The sequence below is a fragment of the Homarus americanus genome, unplaced genomic scaffold, assembly GCF_018991925.1.
Source record: "Homarus americanus isolate GMGI-L3 unplaced genomic scaffold, GMGI_Hamer_2.0 scaffold50281, whole genome shotgun sequence".
In the NCBI taxonomy this organism is placed as follows: Eukaryota; Metazoa; Arthropoda; class Malacostraca; order Decapoda; family Nephropidae; genus Homarus; species Homarus americanus.
The window spans coordinates 1,692,394-1,713,699 of record NW_024742338.1 but is presented as its reverse complement, the minus strand read 5'-3'; the positions used below and the strand labels follow the sequence as shown (position 1 = coordinate 1,713,699).

Below are 21,306 nucleotides of genomic sequence, written 5' to 3'. Positions count from 1 at the left end.
ATGGTACAGGTACTGTAATTAATAGGCCACCTCTTAAACAATTATTGTCAAGGCTATCCTTTCTTGGACAATAAGGTAAGAAGTTACTTCACACCAGAACCTGAGCAGATTACTTGTCATCATGGTCAGCCACACAGGTTATCTTGGTGGTAAAATAAGGACAGGTGGCCGAATTATCTAGCCACTACGGAAAAAAAGGGTGAAGGAAAAGCCATTTTCCTATTTACCTTTTTGTCCCTAGTTCTTCACATAAAAAAAAAAAAGGACATAGCTGTAACATGCCTATTTCGATACCATCTTGTGCGTAAGAAATGACAAACGCAATGCATACCCACGACCTATCGACAAACTTTCCCCTATACTGTACTACTACTGTACTTGTACGAAACTTTTCAGAGAACAAAATCACAAGACACAGCTACCATACAAGACTACCACATGAGAGAAGAAAACACCACCCTGTTATGTTCCTCCTCTGATTCCCATTTAAATCCTGAAGACTTAAAAAAAAATAATAATAAATTAACGGACCAACTCCAGGAGGGGACTACAGTACAGTACCCCCTATACATCCCCCATTGGGTAGTGCCACTCACAAAATCCCGCAGGTTCTCCTTCCTTTACTGCATGTGAAGGCATGACTGTAGAGCCTTGGCTTCCAAATACTGTACCCCTTGGCTATATGTAGTGGAGCTTTAATAATCACTAAAGTCAAGGGTTCCTGGGGTCTGGGCTGATGGCTTAATGATTACTGTACTGTACATACACCCTGTACTCCAACTGTCTTATTGAGTTTTGAGCAAATAACAAAGACTGCTTGTGTAGCGAAGTGTTGTGTGTATTTTGAAAAGGACAGCACAATTTGAAAGTTCCAAATGTCCCAGGCAGCCATGAAGTAGCAAGACCTCTTTAGCATTAATGTAATTGAAATCAGTAAAATTATCGTTTCGGTCATCCACCTATTTGGAAGTAAGTCAGAATCCTTCAAAACACATCAAAAACCATCGGAAAAACATAATTTCAACCTAACCTCACCCTCGCTTGGACGGTGATAGCCTAAAATCATAAAATTCTCTGGATGACCGAAACGATAATAATATCATTTAAATCACCCATACTGATACACACACTAGTACAGGGGGTCCCTGGGTTATGAAAGGGTTCCGTTCCTGAGGATGTTGTTAAGTCGGATTTGTACATAAGTCGGAACACATGCTATGTGCATACCATACTTACAGAATAACGTTTAAAATCCCACTATATCATAGCCTAAGTCCTTATATACATCTAAAATCACTTAATGTAATACAAAAGAAATAGAATGACAAAATACAGAAAATGAAAATAAAAATTAAGTCACCAGGTAAATAAAATAATGTAAATTTCAAGTTTAACCTCGTTCATATCCGTGGGCGTTCCCAAGCCCCCTGTACTAAACACAAAACATTTAACTTATACCTGTACAGTACAGGTACTGTGTTATAAAAGTATAATGTATATCAACAAATATACCCCAATATTGTCCTAAAACATAGTACAAGACTTAATTTACTTACCTTCTTTAATGATCTGGTCATAGATGGAGTATAGTTTCTCAACTGAGGATGTTTTCTCCAATTCCCCACCAGCAGAGGCTCTTCTTCCTGTTCCATTATTAGCTACTCTGCTTCTCTTGAAGATATTCCCATCTGGGTCATCTCCCCAGAAGCTTGCCCAACAGGTGTCATCATCAATACCTTTAATCATTTTCTGAGAATCCGTATCAATATCAATTTTACTCTTACATCTTTTTTCTCTATGTAACTGAGCAGTTTGAGAATTTTTTTCTAGAGAGCTGCTACTTTTTGAAAGGTTAGTATTAGTACTTATACTTAGTGTATACTGTCCTGGCCTTAACTTTGAAGTCTGGACACTGTAAGGCTGAGTGGGTAAACTCTTTCTAGAGTCGAGCGGAGAACGGCTATTTCTGGGAGACCTGGAGTCACAATTAAGACTAAGGCTAAGAGTTATTGGAACCTTGATACTACAGTTATGTGGAGACTTTGACAATGGGCTCTTTGTATCTAAAAACAGCAAGGGAGAATGTGAATTACGTGGAGATCTTGCGGGTGAATGATTTCTGTACTCTTTACCTATTGTGTTAATTTCTGGCTTTAAAAAAGATGATGATTGCTCCCAGCCATAATCGTCACTTTCTGCATTACTGTCAACACTGCTGCTGCTATGGCTACCACAACTGGAGCTGTCATCATCTTCATGGTCAATGGCTGGATTGGTATCAGACTTAACATGAGACTTTTCATTATTGAATGATGCTGTAAGATAAGATGAAGAGACTGGCCTCTCTCCCTCCTGCAGTCTAACATTATTGTTCCCAGGAATATTAAGCATGAGCTGGTTAGGTCTTCGTCGTGCTGCAGGTCGGTAAACAGGCCATGGTTCTGGGGTCTGGGATCGTTCAATGGGTTTCTTACTTTCCTTTGACTTTGACTTTGGAGGTTCTGGAGTAAGAGACCGTCTTAGCAAACCTTTCTTTTCCTTCTGTTTTACCTTTGAAGGGTCTGGAGTTCTTGAGCGGGTTGGCATGTCAGGTGATGGAGGAGATGACAAATTACTAAAATCTAACCCCAGCTCACTACAAGCTGAATTACTGCGACTGCGTCTCTTCTCCTGTTGATGATGATAGTAATCCAGTGGGTGAAGTAAATTGTGAAGAAAATTTGCTCCACGAATCTTCACTGGACTCTCTGGTCTGCTCTTCCCTGGGCTAATGCTGAAAAACCCACCAGGGCTGCTAGTCCCAGATTTGACGCTACCACGACGTGAACGATTGCCTTCATGGGATGTATAGTCAGGTTCAGTGTTTCCTTCCACGTCTGGAGTACAGATAATGGGCGGTATAGGCAAGCCTGCAAACACAGGGATGTTTTTTCCATCCATGATGTCAACGAAGTTATTATTGAACACAGTAAAAGAACAACTTTCACACTTCCAAACACTAGTCCCAAGACTCCAACTTGAAGTACTGCGAGTAAAGTATTCTCCATTGAATTATATCAGTATATCTCCTTCACTGTCACAATACTGTGACAAACCTTTCAACAACTTCTTGTCAACTTTCTTTTCTTGCATGCAATGTACTTTTCTTCAAGTACTTGACCCGTCAAACAAAACCAAAGGAGCTTGGCAAGTTGCTTCACCTATACTTGGTAGGGACCATGGCAATTTCCAGCGGCTAAGACTGGAGCTGCCAGTTCACACGAGCCACCAGACAGGCTCAACTATGACTGGTGAGGTGGTGGAGGCGAGCGAGAGTCACCTCAGTCAGGACCAGTTCACACACCCACTCCACCGCCTGGCAACTCGCTGCTACTGGGCACCACAACTTTCTGTTCTCTGCCAACCAGCCACTTGTTATGTCTCAGCGTTAATATAAATTTCAATAAATCTAAAATGTAAATACAGTACAGAGCTGTCAGAAGAGCAGTGTACACATCACACTAAGTAGTAAAGGGAGAGTGAGCGACGTGAGGCACGCCTCGTTCTCCTGTCTAACTCAACTTGTACTTCAGTTGCCACGCCATATTTTTTTTTTTTTTTTTTTGAGTAGGAAGGTAATCCAATAGCTATGCAAGTAAATACAAGACATTATAAACCACGTATTATAGCGATCAGTACATATATTCACAGTATCTACTATATCGCTTATGGGTTGAAGGCTGCACCACACTAACACTAAATATAATTCACAGTTGTGGAAGGCAAGACGGCCCTCGTGAGCAGCTGTGCGTCAGCAAGAACCCATACCACATCATCTACCTACCGAGTGGCCACTGTACTGTCTCTACTAACCACTGCTCGTAATTAATACTAAATAATAATTATCACTACAAAGACTCACAACCTAACTTATCACAACGAAGTGATAAAACTTGACACTCAAGAAACCTTGTCACAACACTCAGCACGTGATGTTCCCTCTGTACTGTAATGGCTGAAACTGCTTCTCCTGAATTGCGAAAACGATTTAAAGGGAGTAACATATGATGCCTCAGTTAACATTGATATTATCGTTACTTTTGCACACATATCTTACCTGTGTGTAAAGTGATATTTATTCTAAGAAATTCGGTTTTATCTGTAAAATTATATATTAAAATCATTCAATACACATGAGTTGTAGTCCAAATTGGTGTTGAAGAGTTTTGATTTAAATATTTTTACAAACAAATATACAATAAGAACCTTGAAATTCAAAGTTCAGTTTATATACATTAGTATTAAATACATTCAAAACATGAATACAGTATTAATGAATAATTGAGGTACATATTGTGTACGTTATTTAGATAGATTTCGCATTTCAGGATATGTCTTGTGAGCTTTAGCATATCACAATTAATTGCTGCCTTTTAAAAACACGACAAGGAACAAGATGCGAAACAAGTTCACAGATGAAATAAAATGCCATATTATATTTATGCTCGAAAGCAAGCAACTTACTCCTGCCGAAGCACAATCCAATCCTTTGCTTGAGGCCACATACTGTACAGTTAACACACACACTACTAAGGCTGTGTTTAGTTTACACTAGCGTCACACTAAACACCTTGCAGCAAATATCAACACCTTATGAAAACTTTTTGATAACATGAAAACAGTTCGGCGATGCTATTGCTTATACTCTTATTTCATGGACTTAGTTTCAACAACTGAGATCTCTTAACACAAACTGTAACTGTAAGGATATTCATAGTTCATACACTATATATGAGCGAGACATTGGAAGAAAAAAATGTTTTCTTTAATCTTAACAAATGGTACAGGGCACTATTAACACAATGTGGTGGTGGTGAGGCTAACGTAATTACCAATGAATTACATTAACAGGCAAGTAGGGACAATGTTAACCGTTAAGACAAAGAAAAGGCAAGAAACTTTCGCACCCCGGCAGCGATGATATGCAAATTTCAACGCCATTGTCTCAAGTGTGCATTAATTGACTACCGCCATGTACCAAAACTAAACTGATAATGAACTGAATGTACATAAATTAATTTTGTAAAGAAACACTGCAACAGAGAAAACCTTACGGAATGCTTCCTTGAATACCAACGTAAATCTTTTAATTAGGGAGGATCAGAGAAAAGGGAGCACGCTGCTTATTTCTGGTATGGAGAACCAATTAGGTGACATCCAGTGATTGCTGTCTTTCGTGAATGAATTGGTTCATCCACCAATTTAATTCTTTAATGCGTGTCCGAGAAAATATCACCGCTAACTAAAGCAAAAATACACTAACAATTTATTCAAGAAAGTCAGGTGACACTCGGAGTATTATAACTTTGTAAAAAGTTCATTGAACAGTTTACAATATTGAGTAGGTATCGCTGCCTCCATAAAGCCATGGATATTAAGAGAATGTCTGGCATATTAGTTTAGGTTCATTTATGTGATTGGTTCACAGCTGGTGAAAGCTGCTGCTTTTCAATATAAATTGTTATGGTACTGTACTAGGAAAAATGGCATAAGGAAAATTCAGAATAGAGTATGTAGATGTTGAAATCACTATCCTCCCGCACCTACATGACCCTCAAGTAGATATGGACAAATATTGTCTTTTAGTGTTCATGGAATTTTGTCCGCAGTTGTACAGTGTGCGTGTGTGTGTCGTTGTCTCCGCCCTGTTGTTCAGCTGCCAACAACTTAATCCTAACTAGTATTAGATTTTAGACGTCTACTGATAAGGGACTTGAACGAAAGATGATGAATCTGATTTTGAACTATAAATTGTGAACTTCCGCAAATGATGAGTTGCCAAACACTTGTCACCACAAGACTGCCAACACGTAGCACCCTTATTCACTACCTCCTAAGATGTCCCCACACACAACGCTTCCGTGACGCCTGCTGGACCACCACTCCACGACCCCCTGACGGAGACACGATGATCCTCCCCATACTGGCCAGATATTTTGTAAATAATATTGATTATGTGTTAAAGGAATATCCTTCCTTACTTAGGCTTTAGTAAGCCCCTTTATAATATTTATACTGTATATACTTGTCACACTTGCCAGATGCTTCTGGTGTCATTGTACAGGGGTACCTAGTGACAGCACTAGGATCCCGCTTCCTCTATCAAGGAATAAACAATTGAAATTGAAATTGAATTGCCAACACGTGTCGCTACAGGGATGCCAACACGAGATGCAAGCCTACAGAGCTGTCAACACGAGGTGCTACAGAGCTGCCAACACGTGTCGCTACACGGCTGCTAACACAATTGCTAACTTAGTTTGGGATGGCTTTTCTACCCAGCGAGGCGAGGGTCACAGACTGCTTCGCGTAAATTCCATGTCGTTAGGATTATATTTTGGGCCTCAAAACTGGCCGGCGTCTCCCTATTAATATAAAAGAGAGTGATACCTTTATAAACTTTCTGAAGATCATCGTTGGGTTACTGATATTTTTTATACAGTGCGTCTAAGTAACACATGGGATACGGATTGACGAAGATTATTTCATTGTTCTTAGGACCAATTGCAAGAACGGTTATGGGGTGTACGACGCCATTTACGATGACCTTCTTGCCCTGGTCTTTTTCAGTAATATCGCCTTTAACACATGGAATTCTGCACTTTTCGAAGCTTTGGAGGAGTCTCGAAACAAGTTTCCTGGTGGGAATTATTAGCTAGTGCTGTACTCAAAATATCGAAACTTCGAGATCTCTCCAGAGCTTCAAAAGGGTGGTATTCCTGAAACAAGATCAGGGCAAGGTCAACGTAAACGGCGTCGTACACCCAACGACTGTTTCGTCGACGGTTAAGAGAATCATTGGATCACGTGAAGATTAGGCACCCCAGCTTATTTCACCTAATGATTAAACACCTGATTTCTACCAGGGAAAATTAGATTGTTACGCTAGCTTAGCGTAAGGTGGTAGGGAGTAGGCAGCTACCAAACAGGGAGGTACTGCCGACTGGGAAGAAATTGGAAGCATAATGTATGTCTAATGGTAGACCCTGCTGCCATATGGCATCATGAAAATTGTGACCAAGTCCCAGGTTGCTGATCTGACTTTCTGCCTCATTTATACACAATTGCAGGGTCTCAATTGTTTCTCTTACTATTGACAACACAACACACAGCATATTGTTTCTCAACTTTGACCTTTTTTCATTGTTGTATTTCTTTATTATTATTATTATTAGCAGTATTATTAGTGTTATTATTATTATCAATATTAATTTATTTTAATTTTTTTATTTTTTATTATAAATTTTATTTCCTATGAATTATTATTATTATTATTATTATATTTTCGCCCCCCAATCTGGGGGGCCCCAGATCCCGATGTGGGTCAGTGACCTGTGTCCGGGTGGGTTAATCCACGTAAAATATATATATATATATATATATATATATATATATATATATATATATATATATATATATATATATATATATATAGTTACATATACTGGAGTGTCTAACCTTCACGTGATCTGGACAATTTCGCACACGAAAATTTGAGATTCTGAGGACATTAACAACTGGAGAAAAAGGTCGGGCCAAGAGGTTGGAAGTTCCCGTCTGAGTTATAGAATATAAATAAACAAGTTAAAGACAAGGAACAAAGTTTACACTACACGTCAATCGCATCCGCTACCTACTGTACTTTGAGGGGGGGTTGAAGGTGTAAGGTGAAGCGCATAAGCGTTTACAGCGCCCAACAGGGAAGCATGCTAAGTTCATGCTTGCCTTATGTCTGTATGAGTGGTAGTACTTCCATGACCTTCCTGTTGGCTTAACTTGCGACCTGCGTAACCTTGAGGGACATGTTCAGAGGTTCAAAGTTAATACCCTGCTGTCTCTGTTGCCTGTGTGTGTGTGTGTGTGTACCGAAAACGTTAATACAGTAGCTCCAGGTTTTAAATGTTGCGAGGGTTCTTATAATTAAAGAAGTTTCACAAAACCCCAATAATGGGCACCTAAACACTCTGCCTATATTTTGGCCCTTTGAAGACTGAGGGGTGAGGGTAATACGGATTATTGTGGCGTTGGCGGGATTCTGGTGTGGGTTGAGAGAATCTGCGAGATGGCCTTTTACATATTCACATAATTTTTGTAAATACTTTCTTGCTGATGCTTATATACTTATCTACGGATGCTATTAACAATATATTTATGGAGCCAAAGATGATGTTATAATGTTATTACAACGCTTCAAAAATTTTTAAGTATTTCGGCGCGTACCGTAACTAGACTGTGGACCCAAATATCAGTGTCGCGCCAATCTGTAAGGTGATGCGAAGAGATGTGTGGGGGTCATATACAGTTCCTAGTTGTCATAACAATGATCTCTGGGCCCATAGACACCATTAACGCCTCCTGTACAACATACAACCTTCTACAGTATTATCGTGCCAACTCTGAAGCTATGAGCTGGTCCATCAACCGAGCGATATTCCGCCTAGTGTTAGGACAGATCAATAGGCGGAACCTTTATCTCCTAGCGGTGATAAGATATTGTGGATTTCCAGATTACAAATAGCGACGCTTGATATAAAGTAATATGGCATAGAATCCTTTACTATTATGTAACTGTTGATGACTAGTGTATGTACTAACCTAGAATACACGCTTAAAGACGTTAGTTATTGAAGCACAGTTATGCATTACGCCATCAACTAGAGCTAGGAGGGACACAAGCGGTCACCACAATACCGACTTTTATTATCGTGTGGAGGAATCCCACCATGGTATATATTAATGCTGCCATCGCAGTTATTATAAATGTGTCTAGATAAATCTACCAACACTCAAGGATAACAAGAAAGTTTTAATTACATTGTTTGACAACAAGTGAACAGCAAGTCATCAGCAAACTGGTTTCGGATTCAGAAAGGTTTAAATAATGAATAATTTTTCACGACTGATGTAAGAATGTAACTATTGTTTGGCTTTAAATAAAATGCAAAAATAATGTTAAAAATAGATACATAATTACACTGAGTACCTTGCCTTTGTCTCCGAGCAGATTTAACGTTAAGTGAAAGCGTCTAGTTGAAGTAAAGCCTCAGGATAAATTTTATGTCATATTTGTAAGTTATTTGAACACCAGCTTAAGTCAAACATTTCTGTATATTTATTCTTACATTTCCAGACGCCAGGAATAATTCTACACGTTGTATTAGAACCACAAAGGGTTTAGGTTTGTTATAAACGCCGAACGTATTAATATAAATAAGATAATATACATTCTATAATATTCACGGAGAAAATAAAGATTGCATAAAATATAGAACACAACTTGCTCGCGGATATAGTCAGTATGCCCCGCTGCCTGACGCACAATACAATCTATTATTCAACTGCAGCTATAATATTCTAAAAGCTTACCACAAAAATAATCATATAATTCCCATACATAATCACGTAATTCTTATTTTATGATGATAAAAATAAAAATAAGTTGCCATCGTTCGCCAATCCGTACTTGTTGTCGACGTATATACAACAACCGGGAACTAATTTAGCCTTGAATGTGATATATGACAGAAGCATTCTTAAATAAGTCAAAACAAGAACATTTACACAATAGCCAGAAAAAAATTACCACACACACACACGGGCAGCTTTCGTAAGATATTTGCTTTTATTTAACTGGCGCAGTAATACATTATAAAAACAACATCAAGCACCTGACTTGGTTTATATATATATATATATATATATCGAGATAGGAAGGTGGGGACGAACTGTACTTATCGTGTCAGCTCTGATAGCTAGTGTGAGAGACACCGGTCACCAGAATAGCTCCTGTCTGTCCGAGCGGGAATATGAAGCTTTGAATGACATGTGTACACTCATTACTTTATTACTGTATTGTGAAAATAATAAAAACATTTTCCAATAGACGCTTCCAATACTACTGCTACTACCGCTACCAATAATGATAATAATAATAATAATAATAATAATAATAATAATAGTAATAATAATAGTAATAATAATAATAAGTAATAATAATAATAATAATAAATAATGACAATATTAATCGAACAAGGTGCCAACTCACGTGTGTTTCTTTCAAAGCTGTGACCATGAACTCTAACATTCTTAAGTCAAAAACAGATAAACTTTAGTGGTGATGTTGAATGAATAATTGTGAACACTGCAGCTCTTATCGCTCTCTAGTTATTTCGCCAACATCGCACTCAGACAGTGGACGCCAGACTTGGGGTAGGTAATTCGTCATAATAATAATAATAATAATAATAATAATAATAATAATAATAATAATAATAATAATAAAAATAATAATAATAATAATAATAATGAATATTTAATAATTAAATGTTAACTTTAGCTCAACCACTTTCTTTATTATGTTTAACGTGATTTTGCCTGATATGTAGTTTAATAATTATAGAATGTAAATCAAGAGAGAGAGATAACAGGGAAGGTAACCATGGGAAAGGTATGTGGTTCTCGTTACTACTGTACTGTACACGTTCGGTATATGTGGTGGCGGTGCGGTACTTGTTGCAATAGTTTAATATAATATTTAATTATTATTTCATCACTTATCAGCTTACTAGCCGTTCGAGCGGTTGGTCTGTTCTTTGCTAAGACCTTTATCGTTCAGTGTTGCTACAGGAGGAAATCGGAGTACTCAGAGAAAACCTGTCTTGTTTGGTACGGACCCGCTGGATAACACACTTCCCAAGCTGGGGATTGAACCCAGGACAAGAGCGAGAGATACTCTTGTTACCGCTGCATTACAAACATTTCCACGCGATTTAAGGTTCAGTAATTAGTTTTGGAAACACGAAGATAAATAAGACTTTACTAATTCAAGTTCCACCTGAAGTTTGTGTTACACTTTGAGCTCAAGTTTAATATTTGGGTTATTAGCAATTCCACCATGATGGTTTAATATATTATAGATGTAGATGATGCAAATTTAGTGCATTATCCGGTGTATAATTATATACCACACAGAAACAATTTAATTACCAAATCTGTTAATAATCTAATAAGTTATCTATTTTTTATACTATTTCATGTGGTTATCAGCATATATATATATATATATATATATATATATATATATATATATATATATATATATATATATATATATATATACACATATATATATATATTTTTTTTTAATGTTGTTGTTTGTGTTATTCAGCGCGTGGCAAGAACCGGTTTGAGTGACTAGTCTGCTTGCCGAAGGCCACCCAAGAATGTTGATAAGGCGTCATGTATACTGCGAATTGTGCTGACACCGGCCAACTTCCTCACTATGTTCCTTCCTCCATCACATACATAGATATACCGATAGAAAAAAGGAAAAGGTAGAAGAATTAACAGGAGAAGAAGGAGGAGGATGAGGAAGAGGAGGAGAGGAGAGTGTAGGTGACCCCTGGTATACAGCTATCGGGTGCACGTGGGGCCAGGGTGAACAACTAGCATTAGGTGTGCTGCTCCTCTCCTGCCCACGTTCCCTCGTTCCCAAACTTACTACGTTCCTCGCCCCCAAGACGAGATGTGAGGACTTACCAAAGATGCTCATTTAAAATTATGCCACAAACAAAATATCTACAATGGCGTGACATTTCCAACAGACTTTACCGTAATGAATTTTCTCATCCCCCTAATCCTTTCACTAACTAACGTCTTTAAAGTGTTTCAACTATTCTTGAACGGATTAAATCTTTGTCCTTATGGGGTTAGACCTAAATTTTTAAAGTGCCAAACCAAAGCCTTCAAGGGGTTTAACCACTATTTTCAAAGGGTTAAAACATCGCCCTCTAAATATCATACCATAGATCTCAAAGGGTTGAACCTTCGTCCTCACAGGGTTAAAACAGTCCTTAGAAGGTTAAACCATCGTTCTCAATGGTTAATGAACTCTTTTTTTGTAATTCAAGACTAAGAACGAGAGGATATAAACCTCAGACAAGAAATGGGCTTTCCACACTTCTAGCTACAACTCATCACAGCTGAAGCATCATCTCACATATCGTACTTCTATACAAACAGTAAGAAGAGTAACCATAGTAGGTAACTGAGAAAGAGAGAGAGAGAGAGAGAGAGAGAGAGAGAGAGAGAGAGAGAGAGAGAGAGAGAGAGAGAGAGAGAGAGGCCTAGCTATTACCTTCATACAGTTTGTGGACTTTCAAAACGTTGTGTAAACTATAATACTGTATACAAATCACAATGTCGAGGTACAGTAAAGCACAGCACTAAAATATCCCGTCTCCATAATTTCCGAGGATGTTATAGTTTTAAAGAATAATCATTAACCGCCACAAAGCTACACAAGACTAGCGATCAAGGTTCCAGTTGGTGGTTTTGGGGCGAGTTACCAGCGTTCATTTGAATAATTTCAAAGACTCGGTTAATCACTGCTAATGTTGGGATAGTCACGATAAATATTTGATGGATGTTTTTAAGATTTTATACACAATGAAAGTGAGGGATTAAAAGACAAGCACTCGGTACCACAGCGACACTACAGTAGTCAGGATGAACACTGAGGTTTCGATGTGACTTGTGCTCTCGGCAAGGAAACACCAGATAAGTGTTATCTGAGATAGTTTTATCACCTTCCAGATAGCACTTAAATACGTCGCATTTAATTCCATCTCAGGGTCAGCGAGCGAGGGTCAGGCAGCCTTCACGCGGCCCATTGATGGTCGTCGGAAATGTTCAATCAATGACAGCAGATAGGAAAGGGACGAAGTTGTTTCATATACTCGGCGAGACATATTGTGTCCTGTGCGTTGGGCTATTATATTATTATTATTATTATTATTATTATTATTATTATTATTATTATTATTAGAGCACATCTCGCTGAATAAGCCTTGAGCTACAAACCATCAACAAAAGTCTTCGAAAAGGCATAGAACGTAATTATAGAACATGGTAAATAAAAAAATAAATAAAAAAGACAGGTTTCAAAAACATTACGGCAAACTTGGATGGATGAATGGAAATGAAAGTTGTTGTCCCCAGAGAGCATCTGAGAGGATAACAATAAAGATAACCACAATATGTTTATACTATTTACTAATAAAATGTCTATCACCGAGGGCACTTAGATACTGTTTTATCGTGACAAAAATAAATAATAACTCGGTGACCGTATGATATTTTCCCCATGTGTGTCTGGTTCGAGGATCAGCCAATGGGACACGCCGGAACATAACAATGACACTGAGATTATTTCACGTTATCAGGACATGACTCGCAACACCTCATCAGCAAGGATGCAATAACGAGTGACTATTATACGGTTGACCTGGATATTTATCTTTCGTATTTTTATTTAGTGATGACTTATGAATGTTGTACTAACGGTAACTAACCTATTATAGAAGTTGTTGAAGCGCAGTGATAAATAATTACTGTACATCAACACTAGGGTCAAGTTATCATGACTCAGTTAGAGACCACGTCATGGTCTCTAACTGGGTCACCTGAAGATTAGGCCACCTCCAGCTTACTTCACTGGACGATTAAATACCAAACTTAACCCCAGATCACGGTGAAAATAACCTAGGGTGTCTAATCTTCATGTGATCCTTTCAACTCGCTACGAGAAAATTCCAATGAAAATGACAATTGGTTTTCGAAATTAAAACATACAATAAACAAAAAACAAACTAGCACTGAGGACAAAGGTTAGGCACAAGGCTTCCCACCACCAAAGGCAGGATAGAGCAACCTCCCACTATCAGCCCAGGGTAAACACGACTTGGAACGGCTGGCCACTAACACTGCTGAAATTTACACAACACACACACACCTGTTTAGAGATGTCAAGTCATACATCAAGATTATAAAAAAATAAATATTCGTATTGAAGATGTAAGAACGCGTCTGATTGGTCGACCTGAGTGCATGATAACAAAATGGCGCCAAAATGACCCTGAGACTATAATAATTAGATAATGACTTCTTAACATAATTTTTGGGGGACGAAGTTATTGTAAAGAATATTTTTCCCAAGATAACTTTAGAGGTTAGCATAGTTTAAATTCTTCACAGAATCTAATTGCACGATAGCTCTGTTGTACATCAGTTAAATACAAAAACGCTGCCTTGTAGAAACGTTCACTGTCTTGTACACACGTTCATGTTTTTCAATATCTATTAATTTTTTTTTGCATGTGTCATTTTCCACTTGAATTAAAATGTTCACTTGTGACGAACCCTAAAGTGGTTTTATAACTTGAATGCCACGCTATACATGTTATTGTTGAACACTTCCTAACCCATGTTCACTAATGTCACTATAAACGTTCACGGGAGTTAAAGAATGGTTCCCGTAGTAGTAGTAGTAGTAGTATATCCTTATTAGTCGTTCAAATAACACATAACGCCCCTAGGCAGCGCGAGCAAAGATGAGTGATCCACATTAATGCGTACATACATAAGCATGTACATACATACATACATACATACACACACACACACACACACACATACACACACACACACACACACACACACACACACACACACACACACACACACACACACACACACACACACATACACGGAAATCGATCCAGTCGTCAGCAGCCTCCCATCCTACAAAAATGCCACCACAAAGACAGAATTACAGAAATGTTGGCATACTTAAGACCCAGTATGGAAAGGAGGGAGATAGGTGAATATTGAGGAGATAGGCGTATTGAGGAGATAGGGTGCGCATGGAGGAAGATAGGGTGTGAGAATTGAGGGATAGGGTGCGTATTGGAGGAGGAGATAGGGTAAAGGGGAATAGGAAAGAGAGTGAGGTGCGTATTGAGGGAGATAGGGTGCGTATTGAGGGAGATAGGGTGCGTATTGAGGGAGATAGGTGTGAGAATTGAGGGAGATAGGGTGCGTATTGAGGGAGATAGGGTGCGTATTGAGAGAGATAGGGTGAGTATTGAGGGAGATAGGGTGCGTATTGAGGGAGGTAGGGTGCGTATTGAGGGGAAGTAGGGTGGGCTATGTTGGAAATAGACACCTAATTCCGTTAATTGTGCAGAGAACATAATAGTAACTCATCTTGTCGTCAACTGTGTTCTAATAATATTTGTAATTATCTCTAACAATAATTAATAAAGTTAACCCCTTCACTACGGCGACGCTATTTTAATTATTTTATTTAGCTAATGTCCGACGATTACTGATGGTGGTGAGGAAGGTGAGAAAATGGCCGGGAAGCCCTCTAATGCCTCGTGTGTGTGTGTGTGTGTGTGTGTGTGTGTGTGTGTGTGTGTGTGTGTGTGTGTGTGGTAAAAGGTACAGTACTTACTTCAGCTGAGCCACCACCACCACTCATCAGCACTTACCTTTCTCTCCATATTTCTGCAAAAGACAAAAGACAAACTAATTAATAACATGACCTTAAATCACTATCAACCAAACTAACAACTGATTGTTTATATAATACAAATTCCTCACAAAGACTAAAACTAGTCACCTGAATTCTTATACACATATAACTATCAGAAAAATAAAATGGTTAATACTGTATAAATCAGCATAAACAAAAATCATTCAAGTTCTCTAGTTATTCGTTAAATTGTATAGTGGTTATATACCTCCGATGGTCAGGTAAATAACACAAACACAATGTTATTCCTGCTTCAACAACTACAAAGTCTTTCAGGGTGTAATACTGAACATTACCTTCGCTGCACGTCGGTATTACTCTTATAAATAGTACTATGCTATTAACAACTAGCCATATACTGCAAATAAAATAATAGTAATAAAAGATAATGTTAAACCCAAAGTCTTTTAAAACGATATAAAATTTTTTTTTTTTTTTTTCACTGGTTAATATAATAGTGGCTTGTTATCTTGTTTAGACAGCACATACGAGAGGGTGGGAAGGGGAGGATGGGGAGGGGAGTGAAGGATGGGAAGGGGGGCTGGAAGGATGGGGAGGGGGGAGGAGGGGGATGGGAGGATGTGGGAGGGGAGGTGAAGATGGGAAGGGGGGGGACAATGATGGGGAGGGGGAGGATGGGAGGGGAGGATGGGGGGAGGGGAGGAAGGATGGGAAGGGGGCTGAAGGATGGGAGGGGAGGATGGGGGAGGGGAGCAAGATGGGGAGGGGGGGCTGGGAAGGATGGGAGGGGAGGATGGGAGGGGAGTGCGAAGGATGGGGAGGGGGGCTGAAGGACGGAAGGGGCTGGAAGATAGCAGGGGAGAGGGTGATTTGAGGCCTTGTTGATAATCTGGTCTTCCCAGCTTAATATATATTAAGTAACTTTTTGTTATTTAATTTACCCACGTTTGTGTGTGTGTGTGTGTGTGTGTGTGTGTGTGTGTGTGTGTGGGAGAGAGAGAGAGAGAGAGAGAGAAGGGGGGGGACAGGACTATATGGTGCCCTAATGAACATACATGAGGCCAGTCAGGTGATATAGGAGAGGATAATGAGGCAACGTCCCCCTTACCACCACTCAATACTAACAATTTGTTTTCTCGATTGCAAGTTTATCTTCATAGTCATTAAAACAAAGACGATGAAGTGAATGATGATAGAAATAAATAACTTTCCATTAAAATTGACACCTATTTACAAAGTACAAAACACGCACACACACACACACACACACACACACACACACACACAACACACAACACACACACACACACACCTTAAATTGTCGTATAATACAAATCTAAACATTAAGACACCCCCACCAACCCCCCCAAAACCCCTCACCTTGGCACTTGCTACATTATGCCGGCAACGATCAATAAATGTGTCAGTAGCTAAGAGAGCGATGACCTCCCTATCTCTTCTATTGGTATGCCTTCTTGTACTTCTTCAGGCCCTCCCTCACCCCCTCCTCCAGGTAGGTACTGAGACATCATACTGAAAAAAAGATCCCGACGTTTGTGTGGATTTGTTTACGAAGTTGTGGGGTATTTTTTTATTCAATGATTGTGTTGTTGTTGTTGTTAGTATTGTTATTGTTTATGTTTTTATTATTTTTACTGTTTTTTATTATTATTATTGTTTATGTTTTTGTTATTTTTACTGTTTATTACTGATTATGTTTTTGCTCTTTTTATTGTTTTTTATGGTTATTATTTATGTTTTTGTTATTTTTACTGTTTTTTATTAGTAGTATTGTTTATATATTTTTTTATCATCGTCCAGGTGCTGCCAACTTAGCGCTAAGGTCAGCCAATCTAGCGAATTTCTGCCTGTGATTTTTAGCGATTAAGATGGTATAAGGGCATTTTAGCTATTTTTAAAGGATTTATTTGAATATGGGGAATTTGAGGATGTAGTGGTGAATATTAACGATTTTTACGACACTGATACTAAATTTAGCGATTTTTAAAGATGATTTTACGGAGTTTTGCTGTTTTAAAAATGATATGTCTGTATATAACACATTTTACAGGTTACCTTAGTGACTTTCTGCCGATATAAGTGAAGCATTAGCTAATTTTAAGGCATCTCAGCTATTCTTGTGAAGGTTAGCAAGTTCCAAGTTAACTTAGCGACTTTTGTGCCAATATTAATGAATCAGGCAAATTTTAGCGCTTACGTTAGCGACTTAAGCGTTTCTGAGAGTTGGCAACATTGATGAGACTTGCAGACGTGGGCTAAAAGTTCCTGCCGCCATCACAACAGAGAGAGAGAGAGAGAGAGAGAGAGAGAGAGAGAGAGAGAGAGAGAGAGAGAGAGAGCTGCCGTTATCTTTATATATACCACAAGTATTAAGTATTTCCTCTTGAAGTGGTGTGGTGGCGGAAATTTACAGCAGTACTGATAATAACGCCCACCATTACGCTGTTATTCACTCTCATTGTTCACTCTTCCATCATTCACTGTTCACTCTCCCATTATTACCCATCACCATCACCCAACACCACCCATTACTACCCATCACCATTCACCCAACACCACCCATTTACCCTACCCATCACCATCACCCAACACCACCCATTACTACCCATCACCATCACCCAACACCACCCATTACTACCCATCACCATCACCCATTACACAACACCACCCACACACCCACCACCCATTACTACCCATCACCATCACCCATTACACAACACCACCCATTACTACCCATCACCATCACCCATTACACAACACCACCCATTACTACCCATCACCCAACACGCAATATTCCCCCAAGGACCTATCTGGGATCTTCACATACATACATACATACATACATACATACATACATACATACATACATACATACATACCTTTACGACTCATGACACGTACAGAGACCAACACACACACGAACAATCAACAACATCCAGGTGAGGCAAGTGTGTGCGTGTGTGCGTGTGTGTGTGTGTGTGTGTGTGTGTGTGTGTGTGTGTGTGTGTGTTGTGGGAAGTCAGTTTAGTTCACTTTTCTCGCATACCTCAGCGTGTGAATGTTTTGTGACGTGGGTGTCATTCTTAACACCTGTTGACTCTGTTGCAGGTGAGATGAGGTGGGGTGAATAGGGGATTCAAAATTACTTTACATCAACAGCAAACAGCTTCCCCAAGGCTTGATCTGTACTTCCAAGTACTGCTTAATGAGGACACACACACACACACACACACACACACACACACACACACACACACACACGCCTTCATAAGCGGATCACTGTACATCATAATCCTAAATATGAATTGAAGATGTGATCCCGTGTGTCCAGGTTTGGCAAATGAGTTGTGTAACCATCTCGTCACTCCACCACTGCTGATTATGTGGGTTGAGTACATGCCATGCCACACACACACACACACACGATCGTCTTGACAGTCTCGTTATAGAAATGAGAATATTCCTACTGGGTTAAGAACTTGAGTATACGATGATTATACCCCTTGAGTATGATGATTAGCCTCTTGAGTACGATGATTATACCCCTTGAGTATGATGCATTAACCCTTTCAGTACCATGACTTAACCCCTTGAGTACGAAAACTTTACCCCCACCCCCCCGACGAGTACGATTACTTAACCTTTTGAATACTATGAGAAGACTTTGAAATACGATGACCTCTTTCCTGGGGTACGATGGCCACTGTACTCAACAAGTTCCAACCATCGTACACAAAGGTTTGTTTACAAGAGGGTGGGGAGGTAGTAGCGTGTTCGTGGCCTTGAGAACAACATTATAATGCCCACCAAGATCTCTCAGTTAACATTGGTAATTCCTCACAAGAATGACAAGTGACCAAGTGATAATTTCTCATATTTTTAAGTTTTATTACACGTTTTTTCCCACAATTATTACCTACTGTATACTAACTGTTAAATATATAAAAAAATAAAAACTGTAAATAATGAAAAATATTAAGAAAAAGAAATAAATGGCTTAGAAAAATAAAATACAAAAAATACAAAAAAACATCGTAAATAAACAATAAAATCAAGGAAATAAAGAAAAATAAACAACTAGAAATATATGTAGATAAAAATATCCTAACCACAATAAATGCAACTTCAGCTAATTCCCCATCACACTCTCAATGAAATCACAACGAGCAGTAATTAATATCAACTAGAACCACTGGCGTCTTACTGCTCAAGAGGATAAACAACACATCAGGTTAGGTTAGGATTAGAAGGGATGGTTTGGTCAAGGTAGTTTAGATTAGGTTAGTGGGGTTAGGTTAGGTTAGGTTAGGTTAGGTTGTGAAAGCGGATAGCCTTGGATCAAGGTAGTTTAGATTAGGATGAGAAGAAGTTAGGTTAGGTTAGGAAGGGATGGTTTGGTCAAGGTAGTTTAGATTAGGTTAAGATGAGGTTAGGTTAGGGTCCACAGGTCAGAGCCCCCCCCCCCCACCTTTCTAAGCCTGTCAGTACGGCGCCGCTGTCATGAATGAGGGAGAGTACAAGCGACAGGTCCTGCCACACTGACTATTCCTACTGCCAATCTGGTTACTCTCCCTCCCTGTTTCCTTCCTTCCTTCCCTCACTTTCCCCCTCCCTCCCTTCCTCCCTGTTTCCTTCCTTCCCTCACTTTCCCCCTCCCTCCCTTCCTCCCTGTTTCCTTGCTTCCCTTATTCTTTCCTCCCTCCCTCTTTCCCTTCTCCCATCACTTACCCACTAGCTCACGCAATCAGTCCCACCCTCACGTATTCCTTCCCTCCCTCCTAACCTAACCTACCCAAGCAGTCAACGCAAGCCTGTTACACTCTCACATACTTTACCTATTTACTGAAGTGTGACAAGAGAGTGTATTTCAGTCGTGGAGTGTGTGTGTGTGTGTGTGTGTGTGTGTGTGTGTGTGAGAGCCAGCCCCCCACACTACGCAATAGAGAGAGGAGCTACAAAGTGTTTAATTAAGCTCAAACACAACACGCCACTCGTCTAGTTCTAAAAGGAGTGCTGTCTGTTATGCCGACACCAAGAGACCAGCCAGGCGGTCAGACGGTGCCGGGGAGAGGAACAGTGGTGAAGTTTACGAGAAGAAAAACAACCATAATGACACTGAATGACCATTAATTACTTACTGACGATCAAAATATACGAGGAAAAAATATATGAACGTATGGAGGCAATGTTTACCCCTGAGGCGGCCGCAATAAACCAGCGTGTACAGTAGTAGTGTGTATATAAAGACTACACTCTGGGCTATACTGTGGGGCTACACTATGGGCTACACTGATTCCATGTACACCCTGAGTTAAGTATTCAGTCTGGTGTATCCGCCAGGCCAATGAGACACACATTCACTCTCACACGAGCTGCCGGTAATCAAGATCAAACTCGTTAAACATCTGACACCTTGGTCTTGCAGCGGGTGAGCCTTCATCCGCCGGGGAACAGACGGTATTCAGGGTGTGTGTGTGTGTGTGTGTGTGTGTGTGTGTGTGTGTGTGTGTGTGTGTGTGTGTGTGTGTGTGTGTGTGTGTGTGTGTGTGTGTGTGTGTGTGTGTGTGTGTGTGTGTGTGTGTGTGTGTGTGTGTGTGTGTGTGTGTGTGTGTGTGTGTGTGTGTGTAGGTAGGTAAGGTAGTGTGGGTGTGTGTGTGTGTGTGTGTGAGTGTGTCAAACAAAGTGTAAGGACATGAAGAAGGAAACAGACAATAAAGGAGATATTTAGAACAGGCTTGAGAGAGAGAGAGAGGAGAGAGAGAGGAGAGAGAGAGAGAGAGAGAGCGGCCACCCATCAATTTAGGCGAGAGACTGCATGCCGCGCTTGAAAGTCAAGCCATCAATTTAGGCGAGAGACTGCATGCCGCGCTTGAAAGTCATCCACCTTATTGTCCCCCGGCAGGCAAGTG

At 39.6% G+C, this 21,306-nt stretch overlaps 1 protein-coding gene across 5 annotated transcripts in view; it reads right to left on the bottom strand.

Annotated features, from left to right (window-relative positions):
- Window positions 1–21,306, bottom strand: part of LOC121876850 — a 242,024-nt gene that overhangs the window by 34,250 nt on the left and 186,468 nt on the right. For all 5 annotated transcript variants that reach the window (XM_042382317.1, XM_042382312.1, XM_042382314.1 and 2 more), the window contains one exon: window positions 15,372–15,387. In XM_042382317.1, coding sequence (XP_042238251.1) covers window positions 15,372–15,387 — 16 coding nt within the window. The remainder of the gene's footprint in view (window positions 1–15,371; window positions 15,388–21,306) is intronic.